Source organism: Copidosoma floridanum, unplaced genomic scaffold, assembly GCF_036245765.1.
Source record: "Copidosoma floridanum isolate Cflo_tuat_1 unplaced genomic scaffold, Cflo_Japanese_pri ptg000020l, whole genome shotgun sequence".
Lineage (NCBI taxonomy): Eukaryota > Metazoa > Arthropoda > Insecta > Hymenoptera > Encyrtidae > Copidosoma > Copidosoma floridanum.
In genome coordinates, this window is record NW_028321897.1 from 26,514,893 (window position 1) to 26,537,699 (window position 22,807).

General features: G+C 35.6%; 1 protein-coding gene across 1 annotated transcript in view; it reads left to right on the forward strand.

Annotated features, from left to right (window-relative positions):
• The window catches only part of Letm1 (Leucine zipper and EF-hand containing transmembrane protein 1), a 224,786-nt gene extending 202,356 nt beyond the window's left edge, over positions 1–22,430 (forward strand). Inside the window, exon 7 of the mRNA XM_089593931.1 lies at positions 21,664–22,430. Coding sequence (XP_089450057.1) covers positions 21,664–22,068 — 405 coding nt within the window. The 3' untranslated portion in view covers positions 22,069–22,430. The remainder of the gene's footprint in view (positions 1–21,663) is intronic.
• The last annotated feature ends 377 nt before the right edge of the window (positions 22,431–22,807 follow it).

Genomic DNA, 22,807 nt, shown 5'->3' on the forward strand with positions numbered 1-22,807 from the left:
AGTTCTTACAATTCCACAGAAAAACGAAACAAATAATAATTTGTCGGCATAAGCGAATCGAAATTCAATTTATGGCTCGAATTTCAATTGAGTCATAAAGAATTTAACACGGACAAACAAACATTTACTATTTTTTTTTTTATTATCAACGCTATGGCTAGAACCATTATTATTATCACTATTTGAATTACTTTAATTACTACTGTTATTATCATCGTTACCAGTAAATTCACTCTTATTTTTTTCTTTATTAACTAAGTATTCTCGCTCTTTTATTAATAACTAGCACTACTTTAGCAATAACATTAGTTGTGCGAAATACCAGCTGTAAAGAAAGACGGGAGGAAAAAGGGATATTGTTTCCCCTCTCTCAAGTGTGTTCGACTGGGAAGAGGATTTTCTAAAATTTGCAAACCATCACGTGCTCGAACCTGAGTAGCGGCCCCGAATTATGCAAGGGCGTGACCTAGAAATCAAGCTTTTCCATTCGATGATCGCTTTCCCGGTTCACACTCAAGTCCTCTTCCCAATACCCGAACTCTGCGTGTACACAAGAACGGGACCCACGAATTGACCCATGTAAAACCGTATATAAGGCCCGAAGCCTCCTACACTAACTAGTCTCAATCAATCGATCTTACCATCCTTGACTCTCTTTTGGTCGAGATCCTCTGCTTAGCTCGTCTTGGTCAAGCTTCCTATACTGCTGCTCGCAATTGGCGGCACTCTTCCAAGATCATCCTTTATTTCTTCAGTCAAAATATCAGTCAATTCAGGTTGCCTCTAGTATTGGCAAACAATAAAATAGTAAGTCAAAAAAAGACAAAAAATCTTTTTTAATTTCCGACTACGCACTTATCCTCATAAGCAGCCTTCTCGGACCCCTCGGGCTGCTTGTCTTTGTGCAAAGGAGCAAGCAAGTTGATCTGCTCATTATACCTTTTGCGCCATTTCGCGAGAGTGGCTGGCGTGGGGTTGTATCTCCCTCACGTACCTAACCGCCTCGCATCGTGACCTATTTTCGTCTATCTGTATGTCTAAGTTTAATGGTTTGTATAGCCCAATTACTCAACTATGAGCACCCTATAGCTTCAATTTTTTTACTACATTTTATTAAAAAAAAAAAATAATATCATCAGATATCTTATTGATAAGAGTTACTTTTGATACGAATTATCAATGTCCAAGTATTTAGATACTAAAAAGATCTTTTTAATCAACAAACTATCATAAAATGTTCATTAATTGGTTGTGCCTCTATTTTTAAACAACATAGATAATTTTTTAGTGCCTTAAATTTAGTAAATAAAATAAATTCTTTATAAAAAATAGGTTAAATTTAAATTGACTTATTTAGTATTTTGTAAGCAAAGAAATGAGACTTCTGAGAGGATGCTCTTATAAAACGTAGTTTAAAACAAATCCAAATACATGGATTCTTTAAAATAACATAAGACACTAGCCATTATTTATTCTATGTAAGCAGATACTATTATTAAACATTGCAATATATCATGCTTCACCATGCCAAACGTACGACAGATATTGATTGCTTATTATGTATTATAAAAAAAAAACTCCAAAGAGTACCTTACAATAAGGATAAATCATACTTGTGATGGTACACATACGTTATTTAATAGCAATAAGAGCAGGTAAAATAAAGAAGATACATTTCAAAACTATATTACATTTAAGAATGTTATCTTTTTTATTGCATCATCAATCTGTAAATTTGTAATGTAAATATGTTTATTTATCCATTTCATATCATGAGTTTTGAAAATTTCTAACTTAATTTCCACACTAATAATTTTTTTTTTCTGTTTTGACCGTTGTTTAAAATCTTTGTATTTTGTCTTATCGAAAGGGTGTTAATTATTCTACAATTTAGTACCATTCAAAGAAATATGAGATTCTATTTTAATAAAACAAAAATGAGTCCAGGGAAATGAGAAGTTAAATTTTTTAGCAATTATTATGCATTGAAAAGTATGTTTCAAAATAGGTAGTATTTGACTGTATGTTTCTCAAAGCTTACTTTTGTAAGTAGCTCGACTGTTTTTTTTTTCTACTTGAGTGAAAACTAAATCTTAAGGGTAGTAGGCGCTAGCAATGACTAGCCCGACTGTATTTTAATCCAATACAAAAATTAAAACAATTTGCAGGCAAGCAAGTGATGGCTTTAAGTGACTGCTGCTTTTTAGTTTTACTGTAATTAAATTAATTCTTGGGCGATGGAGTGCTAGTAATAATAACCCAACTGATTAAAAAATTTTTATAGAAATTTTATTAATCCTTGAACAAACAAGCGCTGTTAATAAGTAGCTCAACTATTCATCTGTGTTTTATAATACATGAATAAATAATTAAGGCGAAAAAATTATCTTTTTAAAATAAATTCCTGCCCAAATGCCTGTCTAAGTTAATGCTTTTTTACGTCTTGGTGGTATTCAAACAGACAAATAAAGTAGACGCAGATTATGACATCGTCACACCACTAGAGGAATGTAATTTTACTTTTTCTAAAAAAGTAATAGTCAAAGTTACCGAAAAAAATATTAAAAATGTCAACTTATTTCTTAATGGCATGGACGACTTAAAAGCAGTCTGAGAGTATTAGTATAAGACTGTGAACCTTATATACGTACTGGTTTTTTTAGATGTTGAGGTAGTATGAGAACTTCTTATCGGATATGTTTATGTTAACGCAATAAATAATTTGTTAATTGTCACAACGAAGAATCAAATAAAAAAATTTAATAAAAAAAATAATTTAAGTACGAAGAATACTTTGAAAAATTTAGTACTTATAACAAAGTATAACTGCAAGAATATTAATTTCAGTGACAATAATATAAATACCTTAACAAAAATTAAAAAAAGTACATTTGTGATATTTAACGTGGTAAAGATATTTAAGTACATAATTAAAATAATGTCCAATGACAGTAATACTGTCAAATATTGTATTTATTAAAAAACAAAACGACGTTTCGGCCGTTTGGACAATGTTCCGGCCCTCATCAGGTACAAAAATCTATGAGTAATAAAAATTCTTAACAATACAAATTTTGATAAATACAATAAACGCAAATTAAGTAAAGTGTATAATATACCTCTGACTCTTACGAAGGAGATGTAAAATCGTAATGTAGTCAGAGTTTCAAGTTTTGTTGCTTTTATACCCAGCACATATACAAATGACACAATATACGCACACAATACAATCAAATAAGAATCGCAAGCAGTTCCTTGTGAAACATACGTAAACAGATCATGTTTTCCTAATACCATAAATGAAAGGCGCCCTAACATCATGTACATCGAGTTAGCCTCCTTTCTTAATTGACTACTTATTTTATTAAATAAATAAATAAAAATAAGAGGCGTAACTATGATTATTGTTAGAGTATAAGAAGTAGGAATCGAAACAGCGAATTAAAATGAAGAAACACCAAGAGAGTAGATCATCCACCTAGTAGAGTCACTAAAAATAGAGAGGAAAGCTGCAATGGAGGGACAAGCCACAGTGGAGGGGATAGCTTTACATAAATAAGTGTCACAGTAAGCAGAGCTTGTTACACTTTTGGCTAGAGGTTCAAATAGGATGTGACTAATACAATAATAGATGCCTTCCAGCACGCCAATGTTTTTATTAGAAGCCGCTTCTCAAAATGTGAAAAGTCTTGCTTTTCACACGTTAGCATATTTTTCAATTTTTTTTTTCCAGAAAAAAATGCTTGAATAGCTAAAATGATAACGATTTCTTGTAGATCTTGATAAAATCGCTAACAGAGGTTTTCTGCCAACGAAAAAAATTTTTCTCAGATGATTCCGCATAAAAATGTATGGTTTCCTAACTGAGGAAGGACAACACTAAATATGAGTCAGAGGTAGTAGCTAAATGGGCTAATGATTTTTAATTCCTTTTACCGTTTAAAATATTTATGACTCTTACATTGTATAATAAGTCCATATTTATTAAATCTTTCAAATGAAAATTCGAAGTTTTCAAAATCTAGTAATATTTTTGCAAATCCTCGTGCATTGAAAAGGTTGTATCTTGATGTTTTGTAGCTCTATTAATTCGTCAGTCATAAGAAATTCAAGTTAACCCATTATAATTTTATTGTTATCAAAACTATATTAGTGAATTCCCATGTTCGTACGGTCTATTTTCTTTTCGTACCCCATATGTTAAATCCAATAACTTTTTTTTCATCATTATTAGGAATTCGCAAATACGAGTTCCTAGATAATTTTTCATTGATTGCAACATTATTAGTCATGTATTGAATAGATTTATTTACTTTGTTAGTATCTTCATTCATATTGTTATCACTTCAACTGACAGCAGGCTCATAAACCATGCTATTATTATCATTGGGTGTTTCTCAATTTTTTTTTTTTTTTTTCATAACTTCATTATTTTTATCGTTATTCAAGTAGCTGTGGATGACAGGTAAATTTCTTTTAATTTTCTTTGTTGTATTAACAATTTTCTTTAAGGAATCTGTTACTTGCTTGTGAGTTTTACTTAGTACTTTTTTAACTTCATTTTTTCCAAACTTTAAAAGCCTGTACTTTTTGTTAATAGCTGCTCTTGCTTTACCTAATTGATTAAGAACGTCTTTTTCTCTTTCATACATGTTAATCCTTTTATGTCTTTCGTTGGACTGTTCATTTTTGCTATGTATATTCTTTATTTAGTGTAAAATTGTTAAACCATTTCTATATCGACTATTATTTATATATACATCCTTATTTATAAAAAAAAATCCATACAGATGATTTTTTCAACAACTAATACCAACTTTTTGAGTTTTGTACATGACGTATTTGAGTTTACATGATCATTACACACATGCTTCAAATTAACTTCATCATGGCAATATAGAGCTAAAAAGTTTATGTTGTCTCTCACAAGATGTTTTGATACTTAAGAATATGACTGACAAAGATAGAAACAAACCACATTTTTATGTCTTTTCATGCAAAAAATTACCTTTACATTGTCTTGTTTCTCACAAGCTATACTATCAAAAATTATCATAAATGCGGTAAAGCATTATCTGGTGTGACTGCTTTTTCATGTTTACTGTAAGGTTTAAATAGACTAACCTATAGGTTTTAATAGAGTATTGGTTTCATTACAGTTAGATGGACCACAAAATACAGCTCACAAATTTGCACACTTTTCTTATTTTACAATAGCGTCAAAATTCATAACATGTAAAGTTAAAGATTGTTCTTTAAGTTTTTTACTGTATGACGTAGTAGTCACAACTAAACTGTGGAACAAAATAATACTTTACTTTATACTTTTACATTTTTATGTTATGCCATAGCTGTAATGTAACTGATCTGATGACTACAAGTATAGGAATTTTTTTTCCTAATACTTAGTCTGATTTTGTATATGCCGGCTTAAATGCAACTGGTGCTGTCGCAAATGGTATTACACGATTTGATAAAGAGCACAAATGTGGCTAAGTCTGAAAAAAAACAAACAAAAAAAAATTAAAGACATAATAAAACTATGAAAGCATTAGGGAAAAGTCTCTATTTTAAGCCTTATAAGACTGAATATGAGTCATTTTTAGTCGATGTGTTACAACCAAAAAAAGTATTATCAGTATCAAGACAAATAATAATACGCTTCGTAGTGTTATTAGATATAGTTAAACTGTTCATTTCAGACCATAAGGTTCTATAGGGTGACTACTAGATTTTACTGAACATGTACTTTAAGATAACTTAACTCACAACTCTGACGTATCTGTATCTATTCTCAAGATTAATGAATTACGAGCTGAGTGCAGACTAACTAGTAAAACTTATTTAAATAGAAAAAAAATTATACTATTTATAATTTTTTATACTACGGTATGCCCACGATATAAAGGTAATGAAGTTCCATCGCAAATAACCTACTAACTTGTCGTTGGATGAGTCATAACGATAAGATTACACTTTGAACCCTCATCGTAATGGATATAATTTATCATCACGAAACCTATATAAGCAGATTGATGTGTACTTCTAAGCTCAGTCAACAGCAAACTTTTATATCGTCGAAAGGGTCAGAGAGGACAACGAAAGCGTCAAAAATTGATAAATCAAAACATTCAGTTTCTCAAAAATCTTGGCTTAAAAATAAAAGGTGTGAATTAACATTTCAATTTTTCATCTTGAAGATGGATGCCATTTTGAACACTTAGTCTTTCGTCCCATTCGATGAGTCTTTCGTACACTATGAGATTCATGCTCATTGACCATATGCCTCATCCACTTACAATAATAGTGATGAAATTTGAATATCAATTCAACATCAAGACATATGCCTGTTACTATTCCGCAGTTTTTCATATGTTCGTAGAAGATAAGTGAAAGCAGATAGTACTATGATAGGTGCAAATACTAAATTAGTAAACAATGTCATCCTGTATGTATTTAAAGATAATATGTATGAGATAAACGCTATACATATAGATAAGTGTAAAGATGTAAGTTCAACAACTCTCATTACAAACTAGCTGACGCTCAATCCTGGTCAAGATGTATTGACTGAAAATGCTGGTTGGCTTAGCGCTTTAAATATACTTAATCTTACAAATAATAATGGCAACTTTAACCTCTTGATTCCTTTCATTATAATTTTTGGTTTAGCTGAAGACTATCGTAAAATAGTTGTTAATGTTAAACATGAACTTATACTCACAAGATCTAAAAATAAATAAATGAGGTGTTAATAGTAGCCAGTTTGATTATTGCAGTATAATTAATGTAAAATTAATTAAATTTGCAATATTTTTTATGGGAATCTTAATATTCATATAACAAACAGTCAGCTTACATTGCTATATGACATATTTATTATTATTTCACCTTTGATTTTTCTTGACTGCTCTAAACAAAATAAGTCTTTACAGAATGCTCTCAGAGATGTGTGATTATAATTTCGAATCAAATGACAATTTTTCAGATAATCCATCAACTTACAGCTTAATTTTACATGATTGTATCGCTCAGTACAGAAGGAAAATGACGCACGAAAAAGTGTACAGCGATGTTCTCCAAAATTGGCTGACGCTGCTCCCCGTTCCCAGTTGTTCGCCACCAGGTCGGGCTTCAACATCTTTATTGGTACAAAGGAAATCTGAAAAATTTTATTATCTGCAACCAAGCTAGACCCGTCTTAGGTTAGACTTGAAAAAATGTATACGCCCGTTGGTCGTACCAGCTGCATCCTTCATAGAGACCTGAAGTTACACTTTATTAAGCCTCTATGAGCGGTGCAACCCCGGGAAAGACACTTCGATTACGACCATCATCTGCCCTGACTCTGAAATGGTCATTCCAGATCCAACCGTTCGGAGACAGCTTTCGGCGATGACCGCATCTACGGGAAACCACTAGGTGGCATGTCTTCTGGCTCCTGCCTGGAACCGTATAATAGCTGTGATACGGGCAGGGGCACTAATCCCTAATGGTCGAGCCTTCCAGACCGCTTTTACCCTGCTTCGACAAATATTACTTTCAATATGGCTCCGTATCGCTCAGTACAGTCTAAAGAGTGAAGATGTAACAAAACTTACGTAAGACTATAAAATCCAATACATAATACTACTAATATGATTTGTCTGTTAAATGCTATAGAGAAAGGTTAGAGCAGTTAGGCCAGAAAAGAAGAAGAAAATAAGTGAAGACAAGAAAGGTGAATAAAATTTGAGAAGTGACACGCTAAGGAATAGAAAAAGAAGCCAGGTAAAAATTAAAAAGTCATAAATGTTGTTAAATACTTTCTAATAAAACAAAATTATTTTGCTGGAAAAGACATTTATTGATCAATATTTTAATCAGCCAATCATTAACAAATTCACTACCGATGTTAAATATCAAAAACTTTAAACCAAGCACTACCATGACAGAAATAAATAAACTCTTGGCTGAAAAATTTAACAGAAAAGTTCTCATATTATATGTTAAGTATCTCAGTGATACCGATTACGAGGGAATGGACGCTACAAAGAACGTAGAGCAATACTTAACAGTTTAAATACGTTTATTCAACACGAAACTCTTACAACTGCTCGGTGGCGTGGCTGACGGTAACCTGATGGTGCTGCGCAAGAACACCTCGTACCCAGGCTACTGGCTACTCGTACAGACGCAAGCAACGCCATCTACTTAATGATGTATACACTACGCTGTCGTATATATTACAATCCTTCTTCCCATAACAGTCTGAATGTACGCCGTTACAAATCAAGTCTTTCCGGTGCCTTTTTGATGCGCGATGAGCGACGTAAGACCAACGGTCTATTTGAGCTCGCCGCAGGGTCTTTTTTAGAAAGCACAGGCAACGACGTTTCGCTCGCGACAGTCTTAGGTTCCGGTACGGGATTGACATCGAGTGCTTTAGCAGTATCATTCAACAGCTGATCGCTAAAGTCATCTACATAGATATAGGGACTATCTTTTAGACCCGGACGAATTTGATCCAAAGGTCGCTTAACTTCTTTGTTGGATTATGTCTGTAAAGAGTAAGTTACAGGGCCAAGTTTACGATTAACTACCGCTTGTTCCCACTTGTTTGTACTAAAGTTTTTAGTCATAACAGTATCTTTTTCGTTGAAGCTTTCCTTTCTATCCCCCCGAAAATAAAATTTTTGCTTTGCTTGGCTCTGTTCTACTTTCTTTTGTATTGACGGTTTAATTGCATCCAAGCGCGTTCTTATTTTCCTACCAGTTGTAATTCAGCTGGGCTAACGCCTGTTGTACAATGCGGGGTTGATCTAAAATAAATAAGATATTTAGCCAACGCATCTTGTCGCGAATTCTTTCCTTGGATCAATAATTTAAATTTATTTTTAAAACTTTTAACTGAGTCCTCCGCTGCTCCGTTCGATGGAGGGTGATACGGTGCCGTCTTCAAATGTTCGACATGATTTTGCTCTAAAAACAACTTGAAATCGTCTGAAGTGAACGAAGGCCCGTTATCAGACACAATCATTAATGGTAGGCCCCAAGTGGCAAAATAGTCTTTTAAAATTTGAATAGTGTTTGAGGTCGTGATATTAGACATTTCTTGGATGTCGATCCATTAAGAGAAAGCATCCGTAATCACTAAGTACATATGACCTTTGATTGTGACCGCAAAAGTCTATGTGAATCCAATCATTCGGAGCTTTTGGCCACTTGTAAACATGTAATTCAGAACGCCTAGGATTATTTGCATTACGAGCGCACAACATACAGGACTTCATCAAATTTTCGATGTCAGCGTCTATGTTAGGCCACCACATACAAGACCGAGCGAGAGCCTTTATTTTAACAATTCCCCCGTGGCTTGAGTGAAGTTCGTCAAGCATTGTTTTTCTTAGATTAAGAGGAACGACAACTCGGTGGCCCCACATGACACAGTCATCTTCGACATTTAATTCTAATTTTTTACATTTAAATGCATAAAATTTTTCATCAATTTCTGTTGGCCATCCCATTAGAAAACAATTACGCACTTAGCTCAGAATTGGATCATTAGACGTCTCCGCGCGAATGATATGGACATCAACAGGTCCCACACTGGCAACGTAATTTAAATATGTATAATCATCGGTATTATCGCTTTTATTCTTTATTTCATTAACTATAACTCGCGAGAGACTGTCTGCTGGTCCATTGCTGGAACCCTTAATATAAGCAATATCAAAATCATACCCAGATAAAAACACTGCCCAACGTTGAACCCTTGACGCTGCCATTTGGGGAAGTCCTTTTTTTGAACCAAAGATGAAAGTCAATGGCTTATGATCAGTTTCTAAAATAAATTTCCTCCCGTACACAAATTGATGAAACGATTTGACCCCAAATACCAGTGCCAGAGCCTCACGATCCAGTTGGGAGTAATTTTTTTCCGCACGTGACAAAACCTTAGACGCGAACGCAATCGGTTTTTCGCTTCTGTCATTAAATACATGCGAAAGGACTGCTCCCAGTCCCCTCGGAGACGCATCACACGTAATTTTCACAGGCAGTTTGGGATTATAATGTGTTAGAACCTCAGGCGATGTGATCGCTCTTTTTGCATCTAAGAAAGATTTTTCACGTTCGCCTGTCCAAACCCAATCAGTTTCCTTTCGCAAAAGTTCATACAATGGGGATGCAATGTCAGCATAATTTTTAATAAATTTGGAGTAATGGCTAACCATACCTAAAAAAGATTTTAATTCAGGCACCTCCTCTGGCCTTTTCATTTTTGTAATCGCATCGGTTTTAACACTACTAGTTCTAATACCTTCTGCGTCCAACTCAAGCCCCAAGAATGTAATTTTGTCTTTAGAAATACAACATTTATTTTTCTTTAACGTTAAATTACATTCTTGCAATCTTTTCAACACTTCACGTAGGCTTTTATCATGTTCAGTTTTGGTTGGACCAGAGATAAAAATGTCATCAAAATAAGATACTACTCCTTTGATATCGTGTAGAAGAGTTTCAATTTCACGCTGGAATAAACTAGGAGTAGACGCAACTCCGTACATTAACGGGTTACAGGCGTAAAGACCCTTATTTGTTGACAAAACAAGCAACTGTTTGGATTCATTATCGACTAACACTTGTTGATATGCTTGATTCATATCAAGTTTACTAAAAATCTTTCCCCCAGCCAGCTTAGTGCTCAAGTCACTTAATCGAGGTATGGGATGTCGATCAATTTCCAAACACGGGTTAACGGTTACTTTAAAGTCACCACACAAGCGAATCTCGCCGTTAGCCTTAAGCACCGGGACCAATGGCGTTGCCCACTGACTCGATTTAACTGGCTCTAGAATTTCTGCCTTTTCCAGACGATTAATTTCCTGCTCAATTTTGTCACGCAAGGCATACGGTACAGGTCTCGGCTTTTTGAACACTGGCATTGTTCCTTCTTTAAGTTGCAAGCTAAATTGACGCTTATTATAACAACCGAGTGGATCAGAAAAGACATCTTTAAACTCATCAAAAATCGCATTTTCAACCACCACCTGTTTAATCGAGCCAATGGTCAATAAATTATTTTCGCTATCTAGCTTCAAAATTCCCAACTCGAGCATCCAATTACGACCAATTACCGGCGCACTGTTTCCCGGCAAAACAAAAAGTTCTAAATTATTCGATTTTTTCTTAAAACTAATATTTACATTAATGATTCCCTTTGGAATTATTTTATCTCCCGGGTAGGCTCTAAAAACTCTCGCAGTTGGATGGATCCGCAAAACTCTCAATTCCTTCGAAGCCACATAATTTTTGTAAGAAACCGCCGATATCGAAGAACCCGTATCAATCTCAAACGACATTGGGGTGTTTTGAACAGTCAACATAACCTCCAGCGGCTTCTTCGGTTTAAGAGCATGCACCGACTTAATATTACATAACCTTTCGAAATCTTCGGACAAATTATCAACTTCTTCTACAAAATTATGTCGCGCCCCTTTTTTACCCTGATCATTCTCACTACGATTGCTCCCTTGCTTACATGCCTTTCTCAAATGACCCGCTTTTCCGCACTGATTGCACGTATAATTTCTAAATCGACAGTCACACGTTTTATGTCCTTCTTTACCGCAACAGTAGCACTTTACCTTTTCGCTTAGCTTCTTGGACTTGTTTTCCGTCTTCGTTGAGACAAAGTTGAGGCTATTCTCCTTTGCTGCATTCATCCCGGCTGCGTCTCTTTTCGCAGCTTCCCAGGAAAACGCCAACTCCAGTGCACGTTGATAAGTTAGATCTCGCTCTCCCAATAAGCGTTTATTAATGTTCTCCTCTGCAAGCCCCCAGACAAATTGATCCCTCAGGCTATTTTCGAGGTTAGCCTCGAACTCACAATACGTTGATAGTCTTTTTAGGTCTGCCACAAACCCTTTAATATCCTGATTCTCCTGCTGTCGGCATTCCCTAAACCTGTAATGTTCGGTGATAACACAAGGTACAGGCTGCAGGTGTTCTCTCATGAACCTAACGAGGGTCTCCAGTGGCATCGATGATGGAACGGTTGGCGAGCACAAGTTTCTCAATTGCCGTACCCCTCCCGTCCAAGCATTGTAATGAACAGTGGCACCCTTTTGCCTAGAGGCACTTCATTAACCTCGATGTACTGCTCGAAACGCTCATGCCATTGAATTCAGTCATCTTGAGCAGTAAACTCACTGATACTACCGAACGTTCCTTTCACAATGGTAGTAGTATTTGCAACGGTCGGGTCCGTGCTCGCCAAACTTGCTAACTGTTGGGCCGCTTCTAGTTGTTTCTGTCCGTCCGACAGCCTTTTTTCCCTCTCTAAGATGTCGTTCTTTTGTTGGACTAGTAACTGATTCTGCTCCACGACCCAGTGTGCATATTCTTCCCACTCGGCTTTGGTCAAGGTGTTTAAGGCCTTCCCCTTGAACATCTTGTCCACGTGGCTTTTCTCTTAAGTAATGAAACACGAAATAACAACGATCCGTACTAACTTCGCACGCTACTTCTGCTACTTACTGTCCGTGTTTATCCTCGTCGCCAATGTTAAGTATCTCAGTGATACCGATTACGAGGGAATGGACGCTACAAAGAACGTAGAGCAATACTTAACAGTTTCAATACGTTTATTCAACACGAGACTCTTACAACTGCTCGGTGGCGTGGCTGACGGTAACCTGATGGTGCTGCGCAAGAACACCTCGTACCCAGGCTACTGGCTACTCGTTCAGACGCAAGCAACGCCATCTACTTAATGATGTATATACTACGCAGTCGTATATATTACATTATGAATCATTATATCCGTAAAAATTATGAAAGATTTAAACGGTAGTTTGAGGTTCTAAGATGAAGAAAAAAAAAAAAAAAATCGAATATATGTTGGACATTCAACGCTTTAAACAGCCTTGCAACAATTACGTACTTACTAAATCAGCTTTTCTTTTGCTTCATTCGAACGATGCTAAAGAAAAAATATATCTTTTAAAAGCACCCTTTGCTTGGCGTAAATCATTACAGAAATACAAAGATCAAAACCTATATCTTCAACTTAGCATAGTGGACTAGCCTGAGATTCAAGTGATATGAAATACCCTAAGATTATAAGTATTCTACGAAAAAACCTTAAAGATGCCACAAAAGTTTTTGTGAATAAAGAACGAAAACAAAAGTGGCTGGAAAGATGTAGATTCACTGACATGGCAGAATATCCTTCTTTAAAGTTCCCAAGACTGGTAACCACTTGCTCTTTTCCTAATAGAGCTTACAAACCCATGTATGCTCTTTATAATGTCAATTGCATAAAAAAGTTTTACTTCCATATGAAATGAAAAGATGATAGCAATTATACTAAGGAGCTATACGCATAATAATTTGTAAGTAATGTAATCTCTACTTTGTAAATACAATTTTTGAATTTTAGTTTAAAATTTATTTTATAAGAAATATAAACCAAAATATTATTAGATTTATTATTTGTCTTAAAAAAAGTTCACTTCTTATATTACTTACCAATTCTATAGAAAATCTATATCCGTACCATATCTTTTTTAAAGTAGTAAACAATTACTAGTTGTACTGAAATAGTTAGGCACCGTTCAGCTGCCTCAGGTAGGCTGAAAGAGTTGGAGAAAAGGAGTATAGGAAAAGTATACGACGGCACAGAATGAAAAAAAAAACGGAAATGGGAAGAAAAGCTGTGAAGTAGGCAGATTAGTTTAAGCCTGCAAGCTCGCCTAAAGTGTTTTCGTTGTTGTTGCGAAGGGTTGTTAAGGGTTTTTTTTTTTTTTTTTTTTTTTTTTCAATCAAAGCTTCTTATATAAGGCCCTTACTTTACGAGATTGAGAGAAAGCATCAGTAGGTAAACAGAACAAGGACTGGGACACCCCATCTTTACAGGTACTAGGCCTTTCCTCCCGTGCCTGTGCTCGTAAGCGAGATAGCCCAACTCTGAGATAACCAAGCAGGGACTAGGGCACCCCATCCGTACAGGTACTAGGCCACCTTCCCATGCCTGTGCTCGTACCGTGAAAATATGAGCACTGGCTGTGCCCGTAGCTCTCATGGTTACTGTATCGTATCTAATTTAGTCCCCGTCCCGCCCTTCTGCTCACTTGCACTGCTCTTCGTTTACTACTTACTTCTTTTCTCTTTTATCGCTACTCCTTACTCTCACTATACTTCGTATACCCGTATGGATCCGAGGCTAACCCCCCCCCCCCTGTACGAGTACTGGGCCACCCCCAACTTGCAGGTACGAGGCCACCTGAGTAGGGCTACTTGTACGGTTCTTAACCGCTAAAAAGGTGACAGGTAAAAAAGAGAGAGAGAGAGGGTTGATCGCGTAAAAACACCCTCCCTCCTCTCCCTCTCGCGTTGCTATGCAAAACAAATTTGCGACAGTTAGTCTTGTGTGGCGCTGCAGAGACGTACGACAGAGAGAGAGATTTTATTGCAAGAGAGCGTATCTCTTCTTCTCTAATTCAGATTCTTATTGCAATAATTTATTAATAAGTTAGACACGTGCACGTGCCCAGAAGCATGTAAATAGTTCTGGATTGGCAATAGCCTTTTATAAAAACTATCCTCTCTCTTATCGCTAGTTACTAAGCGTATTGGTGCTGGACCATCGTGTTTAAAAAGGGTTATTAATGACCTATTACTTATTGCTGATTGTTGTTTGTATTTACTTAAAAGAATTAGAAAAGGCCTCTGTCTCAGATTATATCAAAGCTAGTTATTATGTTAACCTAATTTGTTAATATCGTACGGTTTGGATTAAAATATCAGTGCCTGCAGATCAGAAGTAGTGATAATTTCAATGTAAACCGCCTTGGATGACATACACACGAATATATAACCATATACTTTTATTTTATTTCGGTTGCGCTGTTTTTTCTCTTTTGCGAAAAGTGGGCTGAAATTATCTGTTCCCGTACAATAGAATGGAGGAGCGACTGATACTCGAGCGGAAGGTAAGTCTGCCATTTTATAATTAGCGTGCTGTGGCCGAAAACGCCTGCAACAAAACGCAGTCACGAACAATACGACGCGTTTGGTTTCTACCATTGACGATCCAATATTTTTGCCGAACATTGCAAATCGTTGACATTGCGCCTGTATGAAAATATCTTTCATGGCAGTACCGTATAAACAAATCCGTTACATAATTACGATCAGGAAGCAACAACGGGTGTTTTTGATCGTACGGAAGGTCTACTTTGCAAATTCGACCACCAACTCTAGTAAGCTCTGTTTATCCAAAAACGGGTTAAGTGCACCAATACTTGCATTCTTAACACCGTCTTTTTCTAGGAGTTAACTTATTTCAACCGAAAATCGCGATTGTTGCACAAGCTTGACAATGCGCTCCTCGGCTTTTGCTAATTCGTTTATTACAGACGTATCATTTTCACGTGTTATTGCTTCTCTCTCGCGTTAAGCTTTATTTTTAGCAAATCGGCAAAATTGCAAGCAGGTGGCAACTACTCTTATTAATTTTGGCCACGTAGAAATTCTTTGAGTCAATTCCCGCAAGCAATTCTCCGATTTCATCTTTGTTAAAGCGCAAAACGCCCTTTTGACCCCTGGCAATTGCCCGTTAAATGCGCCCGAAGACCCTGGCCACGCTGTCTCCGGCTGACTAAGCCATAAGGGCCCATTAAACCATAACTTACTTTTTTTTAATCTTGAGGTAATTGCTCTCTAGAAAGCGCGTCGGCGGGATTATCCACAGAGCGCATATAACGCCAGTTTGCCTGCGCATCTTTTGATATTTTTTAAATTTTATTTACGCGGTTGGTCTCGAATACTTTCAACACGCTTGGATGTTTTTTGATCCATTGTAGAACGATCGTGGAATGAGTCCAAAACAGAACCTTACTTGCATTAAAAATCAAAGCATCCTTAGCATCTTTAAACAAGCATGTCAAAAGTAACGCACCGCACAATCGGAATTATCTGTTCCTTTAACGGAGCGACGCGACTTTTTGAGCAGTAAAGCTTTGACTGAATTTGCCCGCCTATAGATCGCGATACAATGTAAATGCAGGCTCAGTATCCCACCTTACTCGCGTCGCAAAAGCCGTGTATTTGAATGTCGATAGGTTCGTTGATCAACACGTTCCTATCTATTTTTAGCCCAGGTAAGTCTGGGTAACCACATCTGATATGGCTGTACGCCTCATAAACAAAAAAGACGTGGTGGGCCGACTAATCTAGGCTTACTACCACTGAAAAGGCTATATGCCGGCACCTTAGTGCCTTACGCCAGCTTGTTTTGTTAGGTTGTCTGCGCGGTCGTGGGGTTGTACACCTGCTGCTCGTCTCGCTAGGATGACTGTAGTGAACCAACATATACATACATTACTCACGAACACCATTCTTGAACTTGTTACTTAACGTCAGGACAGTGACCGAGGATGGGACTGAGGGAGAGTGGCGACTCCCGGCCGGCCCGAGAAAGTAGCGGTTCTCTCTGGTGACAGAGAGGGCAGCCGCCCCGGTTTTAACCCTTTCCAAATATTTATTTTTAGAAAAAAGGGTAGTGCTGGCCTTCGCGGATCAGTACGACATTAAGAAGATGCCAACATGAAAAACGTCGATGCAAAACTTGTACCCCAGGCGGTAACCTCCCTGAGAAAATCCGCCGGCAGTTCTGATCCGGTGAAAGCCCGGGTGACTGGCGCAGGCCCCACGGATTCTGGGGGGGGGAGGGGGCACAAAGACGTGTCTCATGGCCAACAGGGACTGCTAAATGTTCCATGGCCCTTTCTCACGGACAAAAACGAAGAGGAAGCCTGTCGAGCATAGGCACCAATGACACCGAGGACAGCAACGTGTCAGTATTTAGCCAACAGACCCAGACGGAGCTTGCCTCTATATAAGAAAGTAGTGCTAAGCTCAAAGTAAAACAGCAAGTGGCTGATAAAGTCTAATCAGCAACGAAAGATATTACAGAGACGCTACAAGCAATCAACGATAAGTACAGTAACACAGTGAACGCTGTTAAGAATAGGCTCAAAGGCGCGCTTATTTTTTATTAAGAAGAAATATTTACAAACGCTTGGAAGTCGTTATTTGAATCCCTGAAGTAGAGGGAACAAAGGCGAGATAATTTCCAACGGCATGTACAGAAAAAAAACCCTAAACACTGCCCTAAAGGAAATAGAACGAAGTAAAAGGAATAGGAGCCCATCAGACAGCCCTGAGAAACGCCAGCAAATCATGTCTTCAAAGAAAAAGAAAACAGGCAGTGGCAAACAAAAAGAGATTCTCCTGAATGACAGAACAAGCCAGAAGAAAAAAGTGGACGTGACAACAACAGTAGCAGTGAAGATGGCTGAAGGGCAGACCTTTGCAAAGGTGCTGAAGACGATGAAGGCGAATTTTGACCCTGATAAGGCTGATGTAGCAGTCCAAAGTGTTGTTACTACAAAAAAAGCAGACATGCTACACTAAAAATGTAAAGAATGCTATTGCATTCTCACAGCAAATTGAAAAGTTGGTAGCTGGAGAGGGTACTGTCAAAATGAGCAACAAAAAAGTGACACTAGAGGTCCGAGACCTGGATGCTATTGTAGAGGAGGATGAGGTGAAAGAGGCTTTCGCTAGGACTTTTGGACTTAAGAGCTAGGAGCCAGAAGTAGCTCTCTTAAAACCAAATACCAAAGGACAGAAGCTGTCGTTGATAACGGTGGACGAAACAACTGCTAGAAAAGCAGAGGAGGATGGCAGGTTACGAGTCGGCTTCGTAAGCTGCCAAATCTGAAGAGGAACCGAAGTAACAAGATGTTACAAATGCCTGGGATATAGATACGTCTCAGGCAACTGTAAAGAAAAAATTATATCCAAGCTCAAAGCACCGGAAAAAAAAATGTCAAGGCCCAGCATGGTGCTTTCTTTGCCCAACAACGGACAACAAGCACGAAGCAGGCAGTAGGAGGTGCCCTGCATTTAGATGAGAGCTAGAAGAGGCCAAGAGAAAGGCCCAATCAAGATGAAAATAAGGCAAAGGGGCTTTGAGTTGAGAGGCAGGCTAATGTGGACCCACGCTGCGCTTGGTACTTTTACCTATCTGCAAGGGAAAGCATCAATCTTATAGTGGTGCTTGCGTCATCAGCGGCCTACTATGGAGCGCTAGAGAGGGTGCTGGTCCTCAGAGACCCCGGGTCCTTTTCAGGACTCGAGAGAATTGGCACCTCCATCAAATGGTGGCGAGTTAGATCGTTAATGCTGTGAGACGCGATGGTCTTCCTGGTGGCTCCACCCTGAAGTAATGCTAACGCGGTTTTGGGGTAGAACAAAAGCCACACGGCGTGGGGGGTTTTTAGTGAGTATGGGCGGTCTTAAAAAAAAATCTACCGAGTCCTACGCTACCACTGTCCCTGTGGTGTGCCTAAGTGCATTTTCCCTCTCTCCACAAAAAAAAAAAAAAAAAAAAAAAAAAAAAAAAAAAAAAAAAAAAAAAAAAAAAAACTGCTACTGCTACTGCAGCTAGAACAACAACAACATTAAGAAGAGATCTGGTACACTGAGAGAATGGTTTGTTTACTATTAACGTAAAAGTATGTTAACAGAAAACCAGTTTATATGTTTTTTACAACTTTTTAAATTTTATGTGCACACAACAGCATGTTAATAGTCAATATGCCACATTTACGTTGTATCTACGCAAAGCTTGTACGGCTTGCAGACATAATGTAAATTTTTTTCTGCCCATATGACCTTCTGCACCAACATATGCTTCAAGAAAATTTACATTTTGTACCTTCAAAATATATTCGAGTTGCGAATAAAGGGGAATGGAAAGGACGGTAGCTTATATCTGCGTAACAGTTGAAAATGGGAATTCTCGGTAATGGAGTTTATAATGTAGATTGATAACAGTACTACCAATTTCGTACATATATAGTATAGTTCATAAATTCACAGTTATAAAATACGGTTTAACTACTTAGGCTTTTTGTCAATACCTTACTTGCGATACACTACTTATTGACCTAATTTTGAAGGCAAAGTGTATGTACATTTCCTGGATTTTTAATAAAGGAATTCGCCTGCAGTACTGATGGTACACTTTCTTAGGGAATTTGATCACTAAATTTACTTTTAAGGCTTCTTTTCATGATTAATGAAAAAAAACGCTTTTTTACATAGATATTTACTTTTAGATTAATGCATTTCTTTTTATTATGCGCATTTGAACCGGGTACATTATCTGAAATAGTTACAGCAAAATCACCCACATATACTTGGTAATGATTAAGCCAAGTTCATTTATTTAATGTCAACGTGTTAAGATTATAATGTGTCAAAAATGTCATTGAGTAAAAAATAATATTTCATCCACATACCTTACATACTTAAGAAGTTATGTTACTTTAATATGATCGTCTATAAAATCATTACTTTAATAGAGTTATAAACAGCACTCCAAACAATTCAAGACTTTACATAAGTTGCTTAACTACTTCTATTTATCAAAGACTTCCGCTCACAAAAATCACAGGTGTATTCCTAATATTTATATTTATGATCTTTAATAACACTTTCACTAGCACGATAATTTGTCACCACCTTAGAATCATTAACAGGACATATTGTCTAAAAGAGCAGCCAAAGGCAACGACTATTTATCTAGAGAACCACCCTCTAAGTTTCGAAGAGGTTTTGCTCATTACTTGACTTGTATCAAAAAAATTGAAATATACTTATACCCTCACAAGTTTCATAAATAGACTTACATTTTTACTCCTTACGATGCTAAGCCTATTGAAATATAAATATAAATATAGTATTTAAAAAAAATGTCAATTACATTAACATAAGAATTACAATGTGCTAAGTGAACTTATCCACATGACACAAGATCTATCCTATAGAAAATCCGTGAGACTTTTTGAGTTTTCAGCTTGAAAGTGGTCGGAGTGCCTCAGCCATGACGTTTTTTGTACCGCAGCCTCTGATTTGGAGGTGTGTGACCAAAATACTAACAGCTCCTAGCAATCAGCACTGCATATTCAAACATTGATGAAAAAAAACACTACAATAGTTTGAATCATTTACAGCTTATAGTGCTAGAGTCGAAAAATTGGCTTTGTGATAGGACTTTTGTTTTTGTTTTCTTTCTTTCTGAATGAATATTTGTACATTAGTGATGGTTGATAAGCGTAAAGTTTTTTTACTGATAGACTAAGTCAAACAATGATAATTATTATATGGCTAAATAATGTTCATATTTATTCTTAATAAAGTACATCGTTGCTGTAAATATCAGCAAGGTTGCCACGTATTATTTCTAAGACTAAGAGAAACAAAGCGAATTGTGGATAAGAGGATCTAACTTAAATCAAAATGCATGTCTACTTTGTAACTCAATTTTTCAGTCTTATTACACAAAGTTTTTACATGTAACTGAATAAATTTAAAACTAGGTTTGCGTATCCTTTCTAAATTAATCTCTAATTTATTTATTAGCCTATAAAAGTCAGTGAATAACATCACACCATACCCTTTAATACAACTTGCTGTAAAAAATGTTGGAGTTTTACAAATTTAGAATTGGAAAACTCATGTAAAATTTATGTCCCATTTAGAAAATTATTTCTGTATATTTTTCCACTAGTACTTAGTTTTTAAAAATTTTATTCGACGACATTAATGTCTCCAGTACAATTCAACAGTAATAAAAATACTGGTTAAAATAGTCATTTATCAACCGATGTTAAAAACTCATAGAAACTTTCGGATTTCTGATTTGACGATAAATACGGTCGGTAAAAATTTATCGTAGATCTCACTATTTTTTTTTCTAAACAGTGAGAAATGCATTATTTTACAGCATCAAAACTGGCTTTAAATTTCATATTGTTTTTATGTAAATGCTTCAACTTAATGCTGATAAACAAGTTATCCCGTCAGTTAAGAAAATCTTGTATTTTTTCGGGAACTAGATAAAAAAGCGTAAGAAAGCATTAGAGATGAGCTTAGCCAACACATGTCGTTATCTTAATTCGCAATCAACTCTATATTACACGTGTCTTTCTTACTCGATACATCGTTTGGCCCTTTTAAAAGTCCGGACAATTAAAACCGAAAAGAAAGTATGACTCTTGAATCTAAATGTAAATTTTTATTAACATTACGTATGCTATAAAACTATTTCAATAGGCTTTCCCGTAAAAACATTTTGTAAAAACTGAAGTTTAGCGTCATTTATACGTTAGACCCACGAATCATAATGGGTTTTTTAATATTTTATTTCGAAATTATAAAAGATAGAGGTCAAAAATGAATGTTTTTAAACGCACGGTGTCACGCATTGTCTACTTCTTGAATGGAAATGTGCAGCTACTGAGCCATCCCATTGTTTAATGAATAAAAGTTTACCTAACAAACATTTTTTACGGAGATGGCACTAAATAATTATTAACTCATTAGTTTTTGAATCATACAAAATTAAACATTTTTGAAATTGGCTTTAAGTTATTTAATTTTAAGTACATCAGAGTGCATGCACATGCATTTTTATGTTGAAAAATTTATCTTAGCTTTAGTCCAAAGTTATTCGTGTTGTAATATATTCTAATGAAGTACGACTCAAATTTTACTAATTTTACCCCAAGTTTGTGAATTATTTTTAAACTTTAATTTATTTTTTAGGTTGTTGGACTTATAAGTAAGGAAGACATCAAACTTAGCAAAACTCAGCTTAACGAATTTATTAAGCTTTTGGAAAAAGAAGAAGTATTAGAAGTAGAGGAACAAATTCATAAGGCTCTAGAAAAGGAAAGTTCAAGTGCAGCACATTTTCAGTCAAATAAAATAGTTGGATCAACTGCGGATGTATTAAATGGAAATAAAAAAAAAGTATTGTCTCAAGTAACTTCAAATGATATAAAACTTACCAATAATGTCAATACAAAGCCTGGTAAACCAGTTCTTACGGAAAATAAGAATTCAACAGATTTATCGCATTCAAGACGATCAGATTTAGTACCAGAATCGACATTACCTTCGAATGTTTCATCTCCGACAAAAAAATTAAAGGGATCAAAGCAGTTGTAATATTCTGTTACTTATATGTTTATCAAATACTACATATATATATATAAGAAATCAACATGCGTAAATTTATTGTAGAAAAAAATTGTAAAATAACAGTGTGAAATGTTTTTGATTAGTAAGTCCACAATGCGTAAATTTAAAATCGTATTATTAAGAAAATTTGTGTAAGATTAGTATGATACATGTTCAACAATTGTTAAATTTCATTTGATTTATTTTAAATAACAATATTTTTTTACTATTGTGATTGTCGAGCTTTGAACGCCACTTAAATTTAAATATGTTTTGTAGTTGCACCTACAACTGTAATAAAGCATAAACATTTTACTTACAAAATTTTTTAAGTTTGGTTTAATTTTTACAGCAACAGTTATTAAAAATAATATTAATACAGTTTATTAGTATTTTATGAATGGGGAAGCTACAAAATAATCTGTTCATAAGGTCAAAACTTGTTATTACAATAAATTTCAAAAATCTAAAAAAACTTGGTTATATTAGATTTAAAAACTTCATCTTACAAAAGTTGATTTTAAGATGGAACTTTGAAATGTAAGAGATATTTATGACTACTGGTTTTACCACAAGGTTAAACAGTATAGTATAGTAAAATACTATACTTTTATCATATTTTTGGAATTTTATGAGATAAAGTTAAGGAATTTTTATTTAAATTTTGTGACTATTAACTATAAAAAATATTAAAAATTTTTAACTAATATTATGGAAATTTCAAGAA